Raw genomic sequence first — 18,327 nt, 5'->3', positions numbered from 1 at the left:
TGGCAGGTAAGTGTCTTCAATATATGACATGTATTAAAAATGCAGCCTCATTTGACTGGAGCAAAATAAGCATCTGCACTTTACAGTATCTCATTATGCAAAATTCAGTGGAAGTTGTTTCCACTGTGAATTTAAGTTTGCAGTATTGGCAGCAAACTGTTATTTGTAGTGAGGAGAGCAGCTTCCTCAGATGTTAAAACCCCCATGTGATATCAGCAGAGCTCCAACCTCTGCTAGAACATCAAGAATTTCTTCTCCTTCAATGTAGATATAAACACTTATCTTCAGGCTACTTACAGCCACCAGTCTCTCAACATGTATCTTGGTTACTTTGGACATTTTCACTAGCAAAATAAATAACAGTTACATAAGTTGTTTTTCCTTTCTCCTCACCACAAATCTATTTTTCTGGACCTTTTTTTTTCTTTCAATTTTACATATGTTTTACAAAAAGTTATTTTATTATGTTTTCAAGATCAAATGTGAAATTTCATACTTTATGTAGTGCCCTGCTACATTTGGTTACATTTTGTTTCTTTAAATATGTGTTTCAGTTGATAAATATGCAGCATATGTTGAAATATTGTCTGTTAAATTTCTGCTGGTGTGAAATAAGTTTGCATTAATATGGACGAATTTATATTTGATAATTTATTTGGGAAGGTACTGAAATGTCTTCTGTTCTGAATAGTCCTTGAACATCTCATGTGTTTTTTTCTTTGTTTATTTGGGTAACCAGGTGTCAATCTGTTATTAGCGAATCAGTGCCAGTCAGAGATGAGTGTCAACAACCTACCGGATTCTGAGAGGGGGTGGGACTAAAGAGAGACGAGGCTCAGGCAGTGAACGTGAGAGAACCGGGAGAAATAAAGAAATACTTAAAGGTATGCATGGGAGTTTGTAAGCTCACATAAACAGTATAGCTATAAAATCAAACTAACCAGGCCTCTCTGCACCCTAGTCAGAGTCATATGTTTTTGTTAAAGTAGACACATACCAAATTCAATATTTTAGTAGACTCCTACCAATTCACCTCCCATGCTAAAGGTGTTATCAGGTGTAAAGAGGTATGTCATGACAATTCTTAAAAAATTAGAGTTGAGTAGGAGGGCTACATTTATTTGTACATTTTGTTTCTGAAGTAAAGATTCTACTGATCCTACAAACAAAGTTTAGTAACAAGAAAAGTTAGTGTGGAATTTCTGCTCTGGTGTCATTTCATTGTTATAAAGGAAAAAAGGGTGACTCACTCAGGTTCCACTTGAGTCCAGTGGTGGTTGTTTGGCATGGTCCACCTACTGGAATGAGACTGCACCAATCCCCCTCCAGGCCCGTGTTCACTTCCAGTCTGTGGCTGCCCTGCAAACACCACATCACGAGTGAAAAAATGTATGAGTATTGTCTGTGTGCATATGACAGAGTCAATGACAGGTAGAAACAAGGACAGTGAAAAGAATTAAAAGAGAAAATAAATGTGAAGCAAGACTTCTTAAACCTATTCAGCCGCAAATGAGAAACTTAGCTTCTTCGCCCAGGGTACAAAGCTCATTAAAATAAATTATTGCGCTTGTCAAAGCTGCAACCCATTTTCTGTTAATACTCAGACTTAAAAGGATACATTGCCATTTTGAATTACACTCTACTGTCTGTCATAGGGAGTCAAAAGATTTTTGTTCTGACATCACATAAACATCCTAACAACTAGCTTTTCACTTGAGAAGCTGGTTATACTGCACTATTATGAAATGAATACCTCACTTGAAGTCAAGGGGGCCACTGCATTCTAAAGCGTATTTCATTAGCTCAGAAAGAACATCTATCCACCATATCTATCAGTGATGGTGAGGATGGTTAACAGTGTTTAGTCTTTTTGAATGGCATCTGAGGGACAGATGAAGAAATGTTTTTGAAATTTTAAAAATGACATGATATCCCTTTTAGAAACTAAGGTTTGGAGAAAAAAGGAATAGCATTGCATAGTGTAGGTGCAAGGTAGAGTCGGACTCTTCAGGCTGAATAATGACTTCACTCTGAATGGTTATAAAAAAGCCTTATGGTGGAATGCAAAAAGGTCAAAACAAAGTTTCTCTCATTCAGAGTGTAAAATACAAAGAAACACCTCAATCTCATTACAGCAAATACATCAGTATTTGGTAAAGGAGATGTAGAAAACCAAAAGTGCTTGAAACCTGAGAATTATGTATCATCAACGCTTTGAATGTCTGCAGGCTAGCAGTACTAGGTTTGTACAAACTGCTATACACATGAGCATTAATACAAAGACAAAAAGTGTTGACAGCTAAAGATTAGATCAGTCATCCAAAAAGATCATATAGACACAGACACAGGCTGCAAAGACAGGCACAGTCAGTTAAGAGTTTGAATTCTTGAAGGTGTGACATGTTTAAAGCAGAGTTTTCTTTGCTTGGCTTCTTAGAGCTGCGGAGCCAGAGGGAAGTAATGATGGGGAAATTCTAGCTTTTGGTGTTCAGGAAACATCCCTGAGGTTGTTTTCTATACATAAACACAGCCTCTTTGTGTAAGTGTGTCAGAGTGAGAGAGTCTATTAGGAAGGGTAAATACATGTGCACCTGCAACATGAACAAACACATATGGAGATCATGAGGAGGTGCTGCTGGGAGATTTGAGTCAGGGTAGGAAAGTACATTTTTGTGGTTGTGAGGCTAGCTGGTGGATTAACTGCAAACAACGTTTTGACTGAAACATGGGAAAGATAATTGCTGCTCAAGAGAAAAAGTTTAATTTTTAAAAGTTGGTCAGTGACTGGACAAATCTAATGCAAAGTTTTGAGTCTTTTGAAAGCTACAGGGGTATGAGACAGAGTGAACTATGCTTATAATGTTCCAGCATATATTGTTATGCATTTGTTGGTTTTATTTGATTATATTTACATCGTGTGAACAATTTAGATTTTTTTTTTTTTTTTGTAAAACTTAATAAAACTGTAAAATACTTTATAAAACATGCATTAAGAAAAGACAAACACTGATATGTTATCGATGCTACCAATCAAAGTGAATAAGTTTGTAGATGGTGTGAGATGCAGACAGGAGAATCTGTGAGGCTAAAATAGTGGATAACATGATAACATACCTCACAATAACAATGCTGATGCTACAGGTTTAATATTTAGTGGGAGATACATTAAGTATTTAATAACACAATTAAGAATATGTATATACAAATGTTGTTATGAGTTTTCATAGACTGATAAATTAGCATGCAAGCATGTCATTGGTTTTGTGTGTGCATTCTATTCTATATCTGAATCTTACCTCCTGAGAACAGGATACAAGAAAAACATGCGGTTATAGGTCAATTACTTTTACTATTCTCTGAGTTTTTTTGTAAACATCTGATTCGAAGAAACAGAGATGGGAACTTTCTTTTTGTTGTCTTGCAGTTATTACACTACATTATTTATTTCAGTACAGAACAGACCATCCAGTGTCAGTTCACTTCATGTTTATGTTTCATATTTGAATGCCACGTAAATGCTAACGTGCTTCAGCACAAACATAGCTCAGGTATCACACTTTATCATTTAAATCAGCTCTTACTTGGACAAGTTTCACTCCTCAAAAGGGCATCAGGTAAACAAGCCTGTAGATCTGACCTAGAGTGTGCGTGCTTATAGAGTGATTTATAGTATGGACTGGGCTGACACAGCGCTGCGAATACGCTGTCTCACAGAGACATAGGCTTTCTTAAGAATCTACACTAATGTGAGGAAATGTGGCTCTGCTTGGCCCTCCAAGCAAGTCTCAATAGAGCAGACAGTAGGAGAAAAACAAACGAAAGAGATGAACTCAGCGCAAATTTTGTCTTTTCTTTTCATATCCAAATTGAGTAAATTTAGCATCACCTTGGGATCTAGACAGATTAAAACATCTTCTTGTCATGTAGGGACTTTGAATAAACAAGCCTGCAACCCGTGCAGTGTCCCTACCCATAATTTAATAAAAGACATGAGAATTATGCAATGCCCTGAGCCAGCTGTAGAAAATACAAGTCTTCTACATATTTCCAAAAGATATCATAACACTTGTTTCCCATATGACGCCTCGTATGGGAAACAAAAGCTAAAACAAACCAGGCACAACCCTGATTAAATCAGAGCATGTCTGAGCAGGGTTTTTCCTCGATATTAAATTATGATGCAGTTGCCATCAATTTTCATGCCGTCTCCAGCTCTTTACAAAGTCTGACATGTTACTTTCTAACAAGCGTTGCACTTAGTGGAATTCTGTCATTTGTAACTGCAATTGCGGCATTACGCTGATTCAGTAGCACTGTATCGTTGATCAGCACAGGAAAAGGCGTGGCCAACACTTATGAGGAAGAAAAGAGACGCAATTTCCTCAAACTATTTTCTCCAAAGAGTGTCTGTTTTTTACCACAGCAGGAATGTGTCAAGTGGTGACCTGATTTTCTGGGGCTGTTCAAATAGGTGAATATTGTTTCTTTTGCATCCAGGCACAACCAATTTAAAGAGTTTTCCTGAATTAATGTCACATTCCAATCAGCAATTACTTTAAGGTGAGCTCATATTAGACGTCACCTGATTATTACAGGCAGTTAAAAAGTAATAATTAGCTAAATGCAGTAAGGTGCGCATCATTGTCCAGTTGGACCATTGTCAGGTCTGAAAGTAATGCACAAACACAGGAAGAGGAAGAGCCCAGTGGTGGAGAGGATCAGAGTCAGAGTGCAAGACAGGACGAGGATACTCAGGTGACAAGTCATCAGGAGTGTTTAATGCAAAGCTGACATGCAATTTTAACGTCACTTTTTATTAATCTTTCTCAAAGACATTTTTAAGTACCTGACTTTAAAGCACCTCCTGAGACCTGGAATAATTACAGTTTGTGCATGTCAGATATTATTAGATAAAGACAACAACAGAAAAATAACATCACTTTTTCTCTGATAGTGACCCACTGTAGCCTCCAATTTGTTCTGAAGATGTAACGCCACTACAGAGGGTTTATTATACTTTAACCTCTTGTCTTGTAAACGCAACGATGGCCGAAGCTCTTGTCAAGTGAAAATCGCCACCATGGCAAGAAACCACATTCCGCAGCAGAGAAAACTTACAAATAGCCTCTTTAAAATGTCATGACACTGTGAAAAATGCACGAAGGTGACATCTCCTAAATTGTTACAGTTTATTATTGTCCTTTAGGAAGATCAGGATTCACTAGAACTCTTAAAATATGTTGCTTGTAAAAAGTGTTTGCTTCAGCCAGTTGAAGGCACCAAACAATGCACGTGTGTACATGATCAGGATAGTACAACCTCTGCCACTGTCGAGTCACAAATAAGCTTAAATTTGCAAAATGGACATAACTGGTCATTTAGCTATGGTTTGTGGAGTTTATGGATTGTGTAGAACATGAGCAACTCTGTATGTATTGATTGTATCATCAAATCCCACAGCTAAGCACGTAACAAAGTCGTGATTGCATGGAATACGGATGGTGAGGACATTTGGCAAAAGTTGTAAACACTTCAATTACAGATGTAACTTGAACAAATAGCACTGGGCCTTTCGAAGGTTGCGTTCACCTTCATGTACTGGCGTCTGCGTTCATCAGTTGCTGGCGAACTGGAGCTGCGTTGACAAACGAGCTTAATTTACCCTCAGTGAAGTAAGATTAATTGGAGGTGTCGAGGTATGAAGCAGCAAATGACAATGCGTCTTTGGAATAATGACAAGAAGTAGGGAGGGAGTGCATGAGAAAGAAGTTTACGCACTTAACATATTACAAGATGTCATCAGGAAGTGTGACAGTTAGCTGTTTGTCCAGAAGATCTCACAAATAAACAACACAAAAAAAAGAAGGTTAAAAAAAGACCAGTGTGTGTCCCAAATCGCAGCTACCCAGCCCACTTGTAAATTCAATCAACTGAGGAGCATGAGAAAGTGGCTGGCACTGAGGAAAAACAATTTAGGAGCATCAAAAGAGACTCTCTCTCTCTCACTCATGCACAACAGCAAATTGGGGCACCATAAGAGCAGCAAAGTGTGTGTGTCTGTGTGCGCTTGAAGTGATTACTTAACAAAGAAACAAAGTGTTCAACACTCCAATCAAGGTGGAAGCAGAACAAGGAAAAGAACATTTTTGAGAGAGAACAGAAAATGAACAGAAGGACTGGGAGAGGAGTGATTAGAAGGTGTAGGAGATGTTAGTGCAGGAGAGCAAAATGTTGGTCTAGTATGTTGAAACACAATGTGGGTCTGCCTGTGTGTGTAGTTTCTCTCATATGCAATTTATAAGACAGATATAGCCACAATAAGTCCACTTTCAGGTTCATGCAAAGTGAAATATTGGGAGGATGACATTTTTAAAACAACACCTGAAAGAAAAAATAGCCAGCTGGCTTTTTAGCTTAAAGAGAGAAAATTAAATGAAAAACAATGCACTTAATAGAATCATTGCACTGTGGGGAACTTCATGGCATGTGTATGCATATATGCGATGGCTATGTACTGAGTGTTTTTAATACACTCACAGGTCTGAGTAGATATACTAGGCTGGTCCCCTGTATGATCAACACAGGCAGCTGTGTCATGGACAGAGCGTGGTGGAGTGTCTCGACAGATGCCATGGTCTGGTCAAATCTGTCTGCAAGACCGCCCAGAGTCACAATGGCATCCACCTGGAAAGACAGACAGAGATTAATAAGACAATGAAAAATACCATGGTTTGATATAAAATCTCTGGCAGGATGCTGCTGAAATGACAGGAGAAAACACTTTTTTTCAGCTTATGGTAATGTGACTTGCAGAAAGAGAAATGAAGAAAAAGACACAAACCAAAAAAGTTTTTTTCTTTTTGCATTTGAACTCAAATAGTTCACATTTTGACAGACAATTATGCTGATTGCCTGATGGCAGCCCTTATTTTAGGAACAACTTAAATCCTATATTAGGAAATATTATGGCTTTATAAATGGATGAATTGCACAAAACATCAAGTGAGTCAGACTTATGACTACATTATTATTGAATTTAATGTATTACTGGAGCTAATCATATGTGAATCGCCATTAAAATTTTGCAGCACTACTCATAGAAAGTGTGTAAAATAGACTGAAACTAGAGGCAACTTATTATAGGAATGGAAGATGACATATGAAAAAAAAATTAAAATCTCAGCCAAAAACTAATCACTTATTTTTCATACATTTTTACTGAAATCTATTGAGTAGTTTTTGAGATATGCTGTTAACTAACAGACAAACAAACAAGTCCAGTATGCTTCTTGCTGAAGTTAAAGCATAAGATTGCTGATATTTTCTAACAAACAAATTCCACACTAAGACCAAAACCACTGATCAATAGATCCTAATAACAAGTATTGCCTGTGCAGCCAAAACCTTTGTGTTATGAGGTCCGGTCCATTGTCCATAAAAACACATCAATGAGCCACACTATTTCACTGAATGGATTGTTCTTTTATGACTGTATGATGAACACAGGCGCACAGTTTATTTTCGTTCCATCCCACACATACCATCTTACCACGCTGTAATTACTCACATGTGCAACAACTCTACAGCTGAAAACCTACAGTGCCCAGCGATGAAATGACTTTGCATTATAAAATCTGAAAGTGGTTTTACATCTCCATTTGGAACTAATGAACTTGAGTGCCACGGACAGTCTGGGAAATCATCAATAGATGGATAAATTGCTCTGTGCGTGGATGGGGGCTGGAGGTTCTTGTTTTTATTGCTTTTATTCTGTAAAGCACTTTGTGTTACATTGTTGTGTGTGAAAAGTGCTATATAAATAAAGTCTGACTGATTGATTGATTGAAACGCATGGGACTAGTTGAAAATAACAAACGTATAGAATATCAATGTTTTCATTTTATGGAAAAAAAACTAAGCACAACAACAAAAGCCATTAGAACACTTAAACTTTAAACACAGATCTTAAAGATGGAAATGCAATGGAGAACAGATAAATAATCAGTGGTAGATCAAACAATGAAACCAGGCTATTACACTGAGGGTAAACATCTAGTATCTCTTGAATTAAGAGGTAAACACGTTACCAGCAGATCAGGTGAGCTAAGTGGATTACTTAAACTAATACCATTTCCTGCAACCTCAGAGCTAAGATAGGGTTCTTTTTAACTTTGAGCCAGCAGTTTACTTAAATATAATACTTACAGCTCTCAGCAGTTATATCCTTATACAAAGTCCCCAAGCAGTCAAGCACCAGTGCTGACAGCTTTAAAACCCAACAGAGTCTAGAGGGCAGAGGCGCTGTCACAGGCTGACAACTGACAGTCACACCATCATGGAAAATGAACCATGTACAATCAGTCACACTGGCTTCACTTCAGTGTTTTCACTTCAACCATATACTGTAAATAAATAAACAGAATGTAGGACGTAATTATTCTCTATTACCTTTGCTGATGTTGACCATAATTGCTTGGTCAATAGCTAAACATCAGGGGAATAGCAGCTAATCATGTATAATTTACTTCTCTGTTAAACAATTTCTAACTTTGAGAACTGACTACTCTTACCCCTACAGCTGCTGATCAGTCAGATCACATTAGCTAAATTAATTTGCTACAATAACAGATGTGTGACAGATTTTTTTTCCTGTATGTAAGTATATGTGCATACATTAACCCGTTTTAAAGTACAGATCAAGAAAGTCCTGCAGTGTCATCTCTTTACATAATGGGAAATGAATGTAATGTAACTTCCTGGCTCAGGAAGATGGAGCTAAAGCAAAACTGAGTGCTGCGATTGAGGTTATTTCAACATCTGGCATACACCCCCATATGCACAGGCATGACCAAAACTGTAAACAACAACATTTGGTAACAAGCTCCCCTCTGTAAGAGAGAATAAGAGAGAGAGCCAGCAAGAGAAAGAGGGAGAGGCATACAGTGCAATCGAGTGTGTCCTTCAATGTTTTCACACTTTGTTTTTTATGTTGTAGCCTTATGCTACAATAAAAAAGAATCATTTTTACCTCAATCTACCCTATAATGACAAAGTGAAAACAGAATTTTAGATATTTTTTCTATTTAAAAAAAATATTGACATTAGTATTCAGACCCTTTGCTATTACACTTCAAATTTAGCTCAATTACCTCCCATTTCCCTTCATCCTTGAGATGTTTCTACACCTTTATCGGAGTCCATCTGTGGTGAATTCGGCTGATTGAACATGATTTAGAAAGACACACACCAGTCTGTATCAGGTCTCACAGCTGACAATGCATTTCAGAAAACCAAGCAATGGGGTGGATGAAAATGGGTTAGGGTTACACAACTGCCGCATTGAGGTTCCCAAGAGCACAGTGGTCTCCATAATTCTTAAATGGAAGATGTTTGAAACAACCAGGACTCCTCCATGAACTGGCCACCCAGCCAAACTGAGCATTCAGGACAGAATGTCCTTGTTAACAAAGGTGACCAAGAACCTAATGTTTGTTCTGGATGAGCTCTAGAGATCCCATGTGGAGATGGGAGAAACTTCCAGTAGGACAACCGTCACTACAACACTACACCAATATGGGCTTTATGGCAGAGTGGCCAGACTGAAGCCTCTCCTCAGTGAAAGTCACATGAAAGCTGCATGGAGTTTGCACAAAGCACATTAAGTAATCTCAAACTGTGAGAAAAAAGATTCCCTGGTCTTATGAAACCGATACTGAACTGTTTGGCCTCAATTCTAAGCATCATGTCTGGTGAAAACCAGGCACTGCTCATCACTTGCCCAATACCATCCGAACGGTGAAGCATGGCGTTGGCAGCATCATGCTATGAGGGTGTTTTGCGGCGGCAGGGACAGGGAGACTGGTCAGTGGTGAGGGAACGCTGAATGGGTTAAAGTACAGAGATAACCTTACTGAAAAACTTAACCAGAGCACTCAGGACCTCAGACTGGGCCGAAGGTTCAGGACACACAGCTGAGACAATAGAGCATGGCTTAGGGACAACTGTGTGAATGTCCTTTAGTGTCCCAGCCAGAGCTCTGACTTGAACCCAATCGAACATCTGTGGAGAGACCTGAAAATGTCTGTTCACCTTCAGCCCCCATTCAACCTGACAGATCTTGAGAGGATGTGCAGAGAAGAACGACAGAATTCCCCCAAATCCAGATGTGCAAGGCTTGTTGTGTCATACCCAAGAAGACTCGAGGCTGTAATTGCTGCTAAAGGTGCTTCAACTAAGAGTCTGAATACTTGTCAGTGTGATATTTCAGTTTCTCCTGTTTAATACATTTGCAAATATTTCTCAAATTCAGTTTTCACTTTGTCATTATGGAGTATTGAGAGTAGATTGATGGATGAAAAAATGTTTTATTTTTTTATTTTAGCACAAGGCTGCAACATACCAAGACATGGAAAAAAAAAGGTCTGAACACTTTCTGAATGCACTGTATCAACCAGAGAGAAAAAAAACAACAAAACATGAGCTCCTACCACAGAAAATAATTTAAGAGTGTGGGAACAAAGTGGGTGAGTTTCAAGTCAATCTGAGAAACCAGTAAACTAAAAGTAAATAAAACTGTGGGAGAAAGACAACTAGTAACAGTAACAACTGTCAACTGTCATGGAACCTCAAGGACAAAACTACTAAAAAGGACAACAGGAGGAGGACCACAAGAATATGAGAAATTAACTGCAGGACATTCCTAGGAACATTTTTATTTAAAGAAAAAATTGACTTCTATTACATCCATGTAAAAACATAGCTAAACAGCCTAGCCCTGTATATAGAGAATGTGAAGAACACAGCAGTAATTTATCTGTTGGAGAAATGGACCCAAAACAACTACAACCAAATTAAGGAATCTAAAGTCTAACAACGAACATGATCAATGAAGCAGGAAAAAATACACAAGCAAGCTGCTCAGAGACCACCCTGAGACACTTCGAGCAGACTTAAAAAGGAAAGGTGACAGAGTAACAAACAGACCTAGGGAGTTTCCCAGGGCTGACATCACCATCTGCACACTCCTGCCACAGACTGGCTTCTCCTGGGAGCTGATCCACAATATAAACAGGGCAATCCCCTCACAGTGTGCAACACGAAACAAGGTCAACATCATCCATTACCCAATTCTGACATATGAGAGTCTCCGGTCCCACACCCAACCACAGCCCAGCCATGGACAGCAGCACACACCACACTGGCCAATGAAGAGAAGACTGCCATCTGGCACAGCACACCTCAGCAGAGCCCAGCCTGTAAGAGCCCAGTCTACCGGAGCCCAGCTTACCAGAACCCAGCCAACCAGACCCCAGCCGACCAGAGTTCAGCCAAACAGAGCCCAACCCACTACAAATCAGGCAAGTAGTGGTGCCGGGCCTCAAGGACACATATCTGGAGCAGCATACTATGCAGAAACACAGCCTGACATGGTTCAAGCCATGCCACACCCTGGGATGCAGCTGAACTTTGCACAGGGAGTGGCCAACCACTCAGACATCGGAGAGGGGAAGCAACTGCTACAACTCATCTTTAATATAGAGGTTGTTGCCTACTCCTTAGTTCCTGTTTATATTTTTTACTTTATGTATTGAATCATTATTGAATTGAATTTAAAAATTGGACGTAAGAGACCAGACCCAGAGTTAATTTCTAGCATAAAAAGTCACAGCCACCCACTGTCCCTCAAACTATAGAGAGATATTACTTCTGTCCCTCAAACAGAAACACATATGTCACAGTAGAGATTAAGCAACAACACACATCTGGCTTAAGCTAAACAAAATTATTGCCAAATGTCATAATGATCAGTACATATGTGCAGCCTATCCTCTCCCATTGAGTCGCTTATTATGATGAAAACTTTCTGAAAATCTCCATAAAGAGATCCGGTATTACCAGGCCCAGGGTACTGCCCTATTGATGGGAGATGTAATGCCAGAACAGGATGTGCACCTGACATAGTGGATCTTGCTGTTAACAGCCACATATTTGGACAGTCCTCTCTACACCTCAACCCCATTTCTAGCCACAGACACAAACAAGACCATGTTGTGAACAAAATGGGGAAAGAGCTTGCATCTCTGTCGCTCCTTAGGTCTGGATATGCTTAATGGTAAGATGAAAGGCCTTGAGGAGGTTCACATTTTGGTCATCTCTTGGGACTAGTGTAGTCGACCCATTACTGACATGGACCCCACCCTCATCAGTGCACAGACCCCACTATCATATCACTGCAAGATGAATGTATACATAAAACCAACCATACATATTTCTGACAAAAACAGAAACTGAGCCATGTAAAGTACATAAAATAAATAATCCATATGAATGCACTTCTGATGGTGAAGTTAAACTTAAAAATGTAATAACGTCGCTCATCTAATTAATACATTCCTCTCTTTGCAGTTTCACCTAAACCAATTAAACAGATTTCACAAAAATAAATGTTATTTGTCATAAATCAGCCAGTAAAGCAGGTTTTACTACAAACAGCTCCGCATCTAAACAGAGACTGAAAAAGTAATTAAGAAATTAAGACAGGAATCCAACCTGAAATAACATCAGCCACAAAACACAGACCTAAGAAAAACTTATGTTGAAACACTGAGAATCCACATAAAACAGATACAATATACATAATAATGAAGGAATTAGAATACAGCATGATGTAACTAAAATCTAGCAATGGATAGGACGAGAGGACATCAGGACAGAAATGCTGAAACACAGTAACCCTGAACTGAGACAGCCCTGCTTCAGTGGTTCAATCTTGTTGTTCAGTCAGGTTGCTTCCCTGAGATCTGGAGCCGGGGGCTCTTTGCCCAATACATATGAATGGAAACAAATTGGATGCTAACAATTACCAAAGCATCTGTGTGAGCAGTAATCTGGGGAGGGTTTTTAGCAGCATTATCAATGCTTGGATGCTGGCCCTCCTCATGGAACACAGAACACATACTGACCATGTTTACACTCCACATACTCTCATTAATCATCCTGTAGACCTAAAACCAAGGGTACATTTTTTTTTTTTTTTACTGATTTTAAATAACAAGAGGGATTATATCATAAAATGTTCCAAATTGGTGTAAGGGCCAAACTTCATGAATAATTAAGTCCACACGAGTTGACTATTATAATGAAGTAGTCAGAGGAAATGCAACGTGCTTGTCAGTGAGCTTAGCACTTACTGCTATCATTCATCAAAAATGTGTCTACAAAACAAGACAATGGTCATTTCTTGGCATGTTTTGACAGTGGATCAGTTTGAAATATTGCAGGGAGTAATGGAACAAGAAGGCGCAGCCACAATGAGCTGTTAGATGAAGAGCTGCAGTCGACAGACTGCACACCTTCAACTTCTCAGGTTAAAATGTGTGCAGCATAAAATCAGATCATGGTTGCTCATAGAATGATGAAAAAAGGCCAATTATTGCTTGACTTCTTTATTAAAATGACAATAGTTTGTTTTGCTGCCTTCAGAATTCTGTGACCTGTAGTATTAAACCACATTTGTTGTTACCACCAGTAGCTACAGGTATCTCCATGTTGACATTTACATTTATGACCTAGTAGTACTGTTGGAGCAATGTGGAACCCTTGGCTCAACCTTTAACACCAAGGAAGTTCAATTCCTGCTCTATGCTGGTGACCTAGTGTTGCTGTCACTCACACAACAAGGACTACAGCAGCACCTGGACCTTCTGGAGCAGTGCTATTAGAACATGGCCCTGACAGTCAACTGTAACAAATCTAAAATCACAATCCTCCAAAAGAAGCCCAAATATCAGGAAACCAAATATCAATTCAATTTAGGAAACACCCATCTAGATCACACCCTATATCATGCTTACCAAAATCAGTTCCTCAGGTAAGTTTGGTCTAGCAATGAATGCAGTTAACAAAACAAATACAATGCAATGGAGGCAATTAACAAAAGATGCCAATCAGGAACACTGGATGACTCAAACCAAAACTCAAAACAAACTTCAGTGCGGTGTGGCATTAAACCATGAATATAAATTGGCAGAGTATGTCTTTACTGTCAGAGATACAAAGCAGAGACCGTTTCTGACCAAATACAGAGTGTACACAAATGCACACACACTTTTCAACAAGTAGATACACAAACAGTGTACAGACATAAACTAGCCTATCACAAACACATGTGCAATTTAGACAAAGAGAGACACACTTTCCAATGCACACACACTGAGACGTATGCAAATGCAAATATATATGTATACACACAAACAAACACATACTCATCCACCCACCATAATCCTCTGATACCGTTCTTTGGGATTTCACCCAATTCAATACGAGATAAATTCTCTAAATCGAGCGCTACGCTGTGTAGAGGAAAACATTCAGGGGCTAATATGTTGAATCTTAAACAGCCTAAACAGGAGCAAAATGCTCAGCAATCTGCATATCACCCTGGTATTATTTCATCTATGAATGTAATTCATTTAAACAGGCTAAGTGGATGGAAATTACTGAAGGTGAGCAAAAGAGAAAATGACATGGCATGACATTAAATCATTAGAAAAGTTATGCTTTTATACAACCCATGCGTATTCACAGTGTTGAAGGGAACAAAAGTTCAAGGAAGAGTCATAGCTTTTGAAGAAAAGAGGAAAAATCCTGGCAAACAAACAAAAAAGACAGTATCAGCAACACTTATAGGGCGCCAAAAACTGATTGCCGGGCCCCAATCTCTCGCAGGCGGACAGACGGACAAACACTCAGTGCCAAATCAAAGGTAGAGTAAATATTAGTCAGGCTGAGAAAAAAAAAGAGCCCATGGAAGGGAAGGACAAAAGTTTATCTTCTCTTCAAGTCTGTCACCAAAAAAACAGAGTGACAAGCGTGGCAACATGTGTGCATACGAGCTGACATGCATGTTTGTGTGTCTGTAAGCGTCTTCTCCATGGTCTTTCATCAGCTTAGAGATGTGAAGTGATTGGGGCACTCGGCAGTGATTGGAGCAACACTCATCATGCTTCTTAAAAATTCATATAATGCAGAAAATAGAAAGATAGGGAAACAGCAAGAGAGAGGGGAAAGAGACAGACAAACATAATTTCCCCTGACACTGCTCATCTTAATAATGATCATTCTTGAAATTGAAAATATACCATTTTTTTTGTTTATTATATAACATTTTTTCCTTGGGTGATGTACATTCTGTGCAAATTAGCTGACATTTTGAGAGTCAGAGTGGAAATTTTGTCAATCTCTGGATCAGATCACCATGTGTGTCTGGCTCTGCAGCAGCTGGCTGGGCACGGGGCTTCGCTCTGGCTGGCAGCTCATCGCAAAGATCAGGCTGTTCAGAAATGCTTTACACTTTGAAAAGATTTCAACAAAAATGCAGTATTTTCCTTAAAAACAGGCAAATCACAATTACACGTGTATTCTATGTGTAGGTGTTATTCCTATGATACTTTTCAACACTTTTTCCTCAGGCAATGGTGAGAGAGCATGAATGTTCTTTTCCTGAAGCACATTGTTTCATATGCATACACCCACACACAATCACACCTGGGATCTACCCGCAGTCAACCACAGTCCAACGCTATTGACCTATGAGCAGCTCATCTTAAATACCTGAGGACTGAATGCCTTGCTTAAGGGCAATAAACTCTCAGAGGCTGAGTGAGTGGACAGCTTTACTTATTCATTTTACCCAAAGCTACTTCCACTGCTATTTATTCTAATGACAACTGTAGCAATAATGTTTTAAAAACGTTTGTGGCACTGATGTGCCGATCAAGAGCAATTCCAATAAAGGAATAGTCAACATTTTGGAAAATAAAAATTTGCTTCCTTGCAGAGAGAGATCACATTCATAGCTGGAGCCAGGAGACAGTTAGCTTAGCTTACCATAAAGACCGCAAACAAAGGAAACTGTTCAGTCTGCTCTGTTAAGAGGTAAAACAAAATCTGCTTACCAAAGCTCACTAATTAACACACTGTTGTTTGTTTAATCCACACAAAAAACAACAAATTGTGGTTTTATGGGGAGTTATATGGCGCACTAGGAAGTCACTGCCCCCAGCACATAACTCCTCTGTAAAACCCCTACTTGTTTTTTCACTTGAGTTTTTGGATGGATTTAACAAACGACACATAACATTTAGTCTGTAGGCAGATTTTGTCACCTTTGGACAGAGCCAGGCTTGGTGCTTTCCACTGTTTCCAGTCTTTACACTAAGCTCTGAGAGTATCATCAATCTTCTCATGTAACCCTTCACAAGAAAGCGAATTACAAACTTCTAACTTGTGCTGTATTTCCCGAAAAGTCAAACTATTCCTTTAATTATAAAAATGCATGGCCTCATTCCAAGTCATGCGAGAATGAAACCATCAGTTTGTCTGGTGTGCTTACCTGCAACTGTCGTCTCTCAATCTCCTTCAACATGATTGCAAGACACTTGGTGAAGTCTGTTAGATCCTGGTCATCTGTTTCTATCAGCTTGCACCCCTACGCACATAAAGAAAATTGGTAACACACACACAGATAACAAAACACAATCAAACAGATGTATACATACATAGATAGCAAAACAAAAACTCAGTTAGAGATAAGGGATAGGGGGATAACAGAGTACAGAATATCAGAGAGAGAGAAAGAGAGATGGGTGGTGTGGTATAAATCAGTGTTTTAGTGTTGTCTGGCTGTCTGCGGGCTGTGTTGCTGAATAATGTAGAGGTTCCAGTCAGTGGCCCTAAACTACAGCATCCAGGTAAACAACCAAGCTCTGGCTTTCTCTCAGACTTTCTCTCCCCCTATCTCTTTCTCTCTCCACACACTGTCACTTTCTGCCTAAAACCCCCCAGCTTCCCTGTTTCACTCACACTAACACACTAATTCATTCACTCACTCACTCATTCACTCACTCACTCACACACACACAGTACAGTCAGTTCACACAAACTTGTTCTCTGTGCTGTTTGATCCCATCCATCCTCCCCTCCCCTCCCCCCTCTATCTCTGCCTCCTCTTGTCTCTCTCCCTCCCTTGCGAATGCATTTCTGTTCTCTCCTTTCCATTTATGCAGAATTATTCACCGTTTCAACAAATCTCTGAAGGAACGCCTAAAACTTTCCTATTGTTCTGCTCCTAAAGCATTACAATAACAGTGTGTTCTTTCTCATGGAAAAAGGTATTTCTCTTTTTTTTTAGGCAACCTGTGTGATATTTGTAAAAAGGGAATGATGTTACAGGCAGCTACAGAGAGGGGGGAAAAGGGTGAGAGGAAAAAGGAGAGTGGCACACAGCTGAAGGCAACCCATATCTCTGTGTGCAAATGTGTATGTGTGTGATTATGTCTGTGTGCATGGTGAAGTACTGGATATGCATTTCAAACTATACACAGTGTATATCATTGGGGGTCACAGCACAAAGATCACACAGGCATTGCATTGTCTTTCCTCTAGGGTGTGTGTGTGTGTGTGTGTGTGTGTTTGTGTGTGTGTGTGTGTGTGTGTGTGTGTTTACTCTGTATTTATTATTTACTGAACTGAGCTTCACGTCTCTTCCAGGGTCCTGGTTTAACATTTTGCTTGTTAGAAACAATGGGAAGTCCACTTGATAGAAGAACTAGCATTTTATTTTAATGACCTTGGAGAGTTTAGTTGTGAAAAATTCTCTTGCACAGGTAGGGACACAGGGAGCCAAGACTCTGATGTTTTCAGAAGCCACTGCACTGCACTGGCTTCTACCTGGATCATTTATATATATATATATATATATATATATATATATATATATATATATCCCTTTCACACAGCCTGTTCAAGGCAAGAATGTTGTGCCTTTACTCCGCCTTGCAATTCAGAATAAAAGGTATGAACACAGAATGAAGGGGTATTGTTGTTTCACCTTTAAGCCATCAGCAGAGGCAGTCACAGAGCTGAATCGTGACGCCGATGCTTTTGTTATAAGTCACACCTCTGATTCTGAAACTGCAATATAGCAGGATCTCTGTTTAAAAGGGGCTTTTTATAACTGACACTAGTCACATCTTGCATCCATCTGGAGGATGTAAAAATATATTTAAATTTAAATTTTGATATATTTTTTTGACTGTATATACCTAATTATGTTGAACAAGGTAGTAAATGTATGCATTTAACTTTGATTGGAGTCAGGTTAAGTCAAAAGTAATCTAATACAGTGATTCCTAATTTTTTCTTTTTTTTTTGGCATGTGACTGATTAATATGAAGCAATTTCTCCTCATAGCCTCTCATCATAGGTTACATGTTTACAAGTTGGGTGCACAACAATCAAAAATTGATATTCTCCTGTCAGGCTGAA

The 18,327-nt window shown here is 39.1% G+C and overlaps 1 protein-coding gene across 4 annotated transcripts in view; it reads right to left on the bottom strand.

Moving 5' to 3' along the window:
• tpk1 (thiamin pyrophosphokinase 1) overlaps window positions 1-18,327 on the bottom strand; it is a 70,686-nt gene that overhangs the window by 22,263 nt on the left and 30,096 nt on the right. For all 4 annotated transcript variants that reach the window (XM_023416947.2, XM_023416948.2, XM_087176823.1 and 1 more), the window contains exons 6-8: window positions 16,394-16,489; window positions 6,538-6,684; window positions 1,251-1,359 (exon numbers count right to left, since the gene is read on the bottom strand). In XM_023416947.2, coding sequence (XP_023272715.1) covers window positions 1,251-1,359; window positions 6,538-6,684; window positions 16,394-16,489 — 352 coding nt within the window. The remainder of the gene's footprint in view (window positions 1-1,250; window positions 1,360-6,537; window positions 6,685-16,393; window positions 16,490-18,327) is intronic.

The sequence above is a fragment of the Seriola lalandi genome, unplaced genomic scaffold (assembly GCF_002814215.2).
Source record: "Seriola lalandi dorsalis isolate HSWRI2012SDOR001 ecotype SW California unplaced genomic scaffold, Sedor1 jcf7180002054570, whole genome shotgun sequence".
Taxonomy (NCBI): Eukaryota; Metazoa; Chordata; class Actinopteri; order Carangiformes; family Carangidae; genus Seriola; species Seriola lalandi.
The sequence above is the reverse complement of the archived record's forward strand: the minus strand, read 5'-3'. Positions and strand labels throughout refer to the sequence as shown.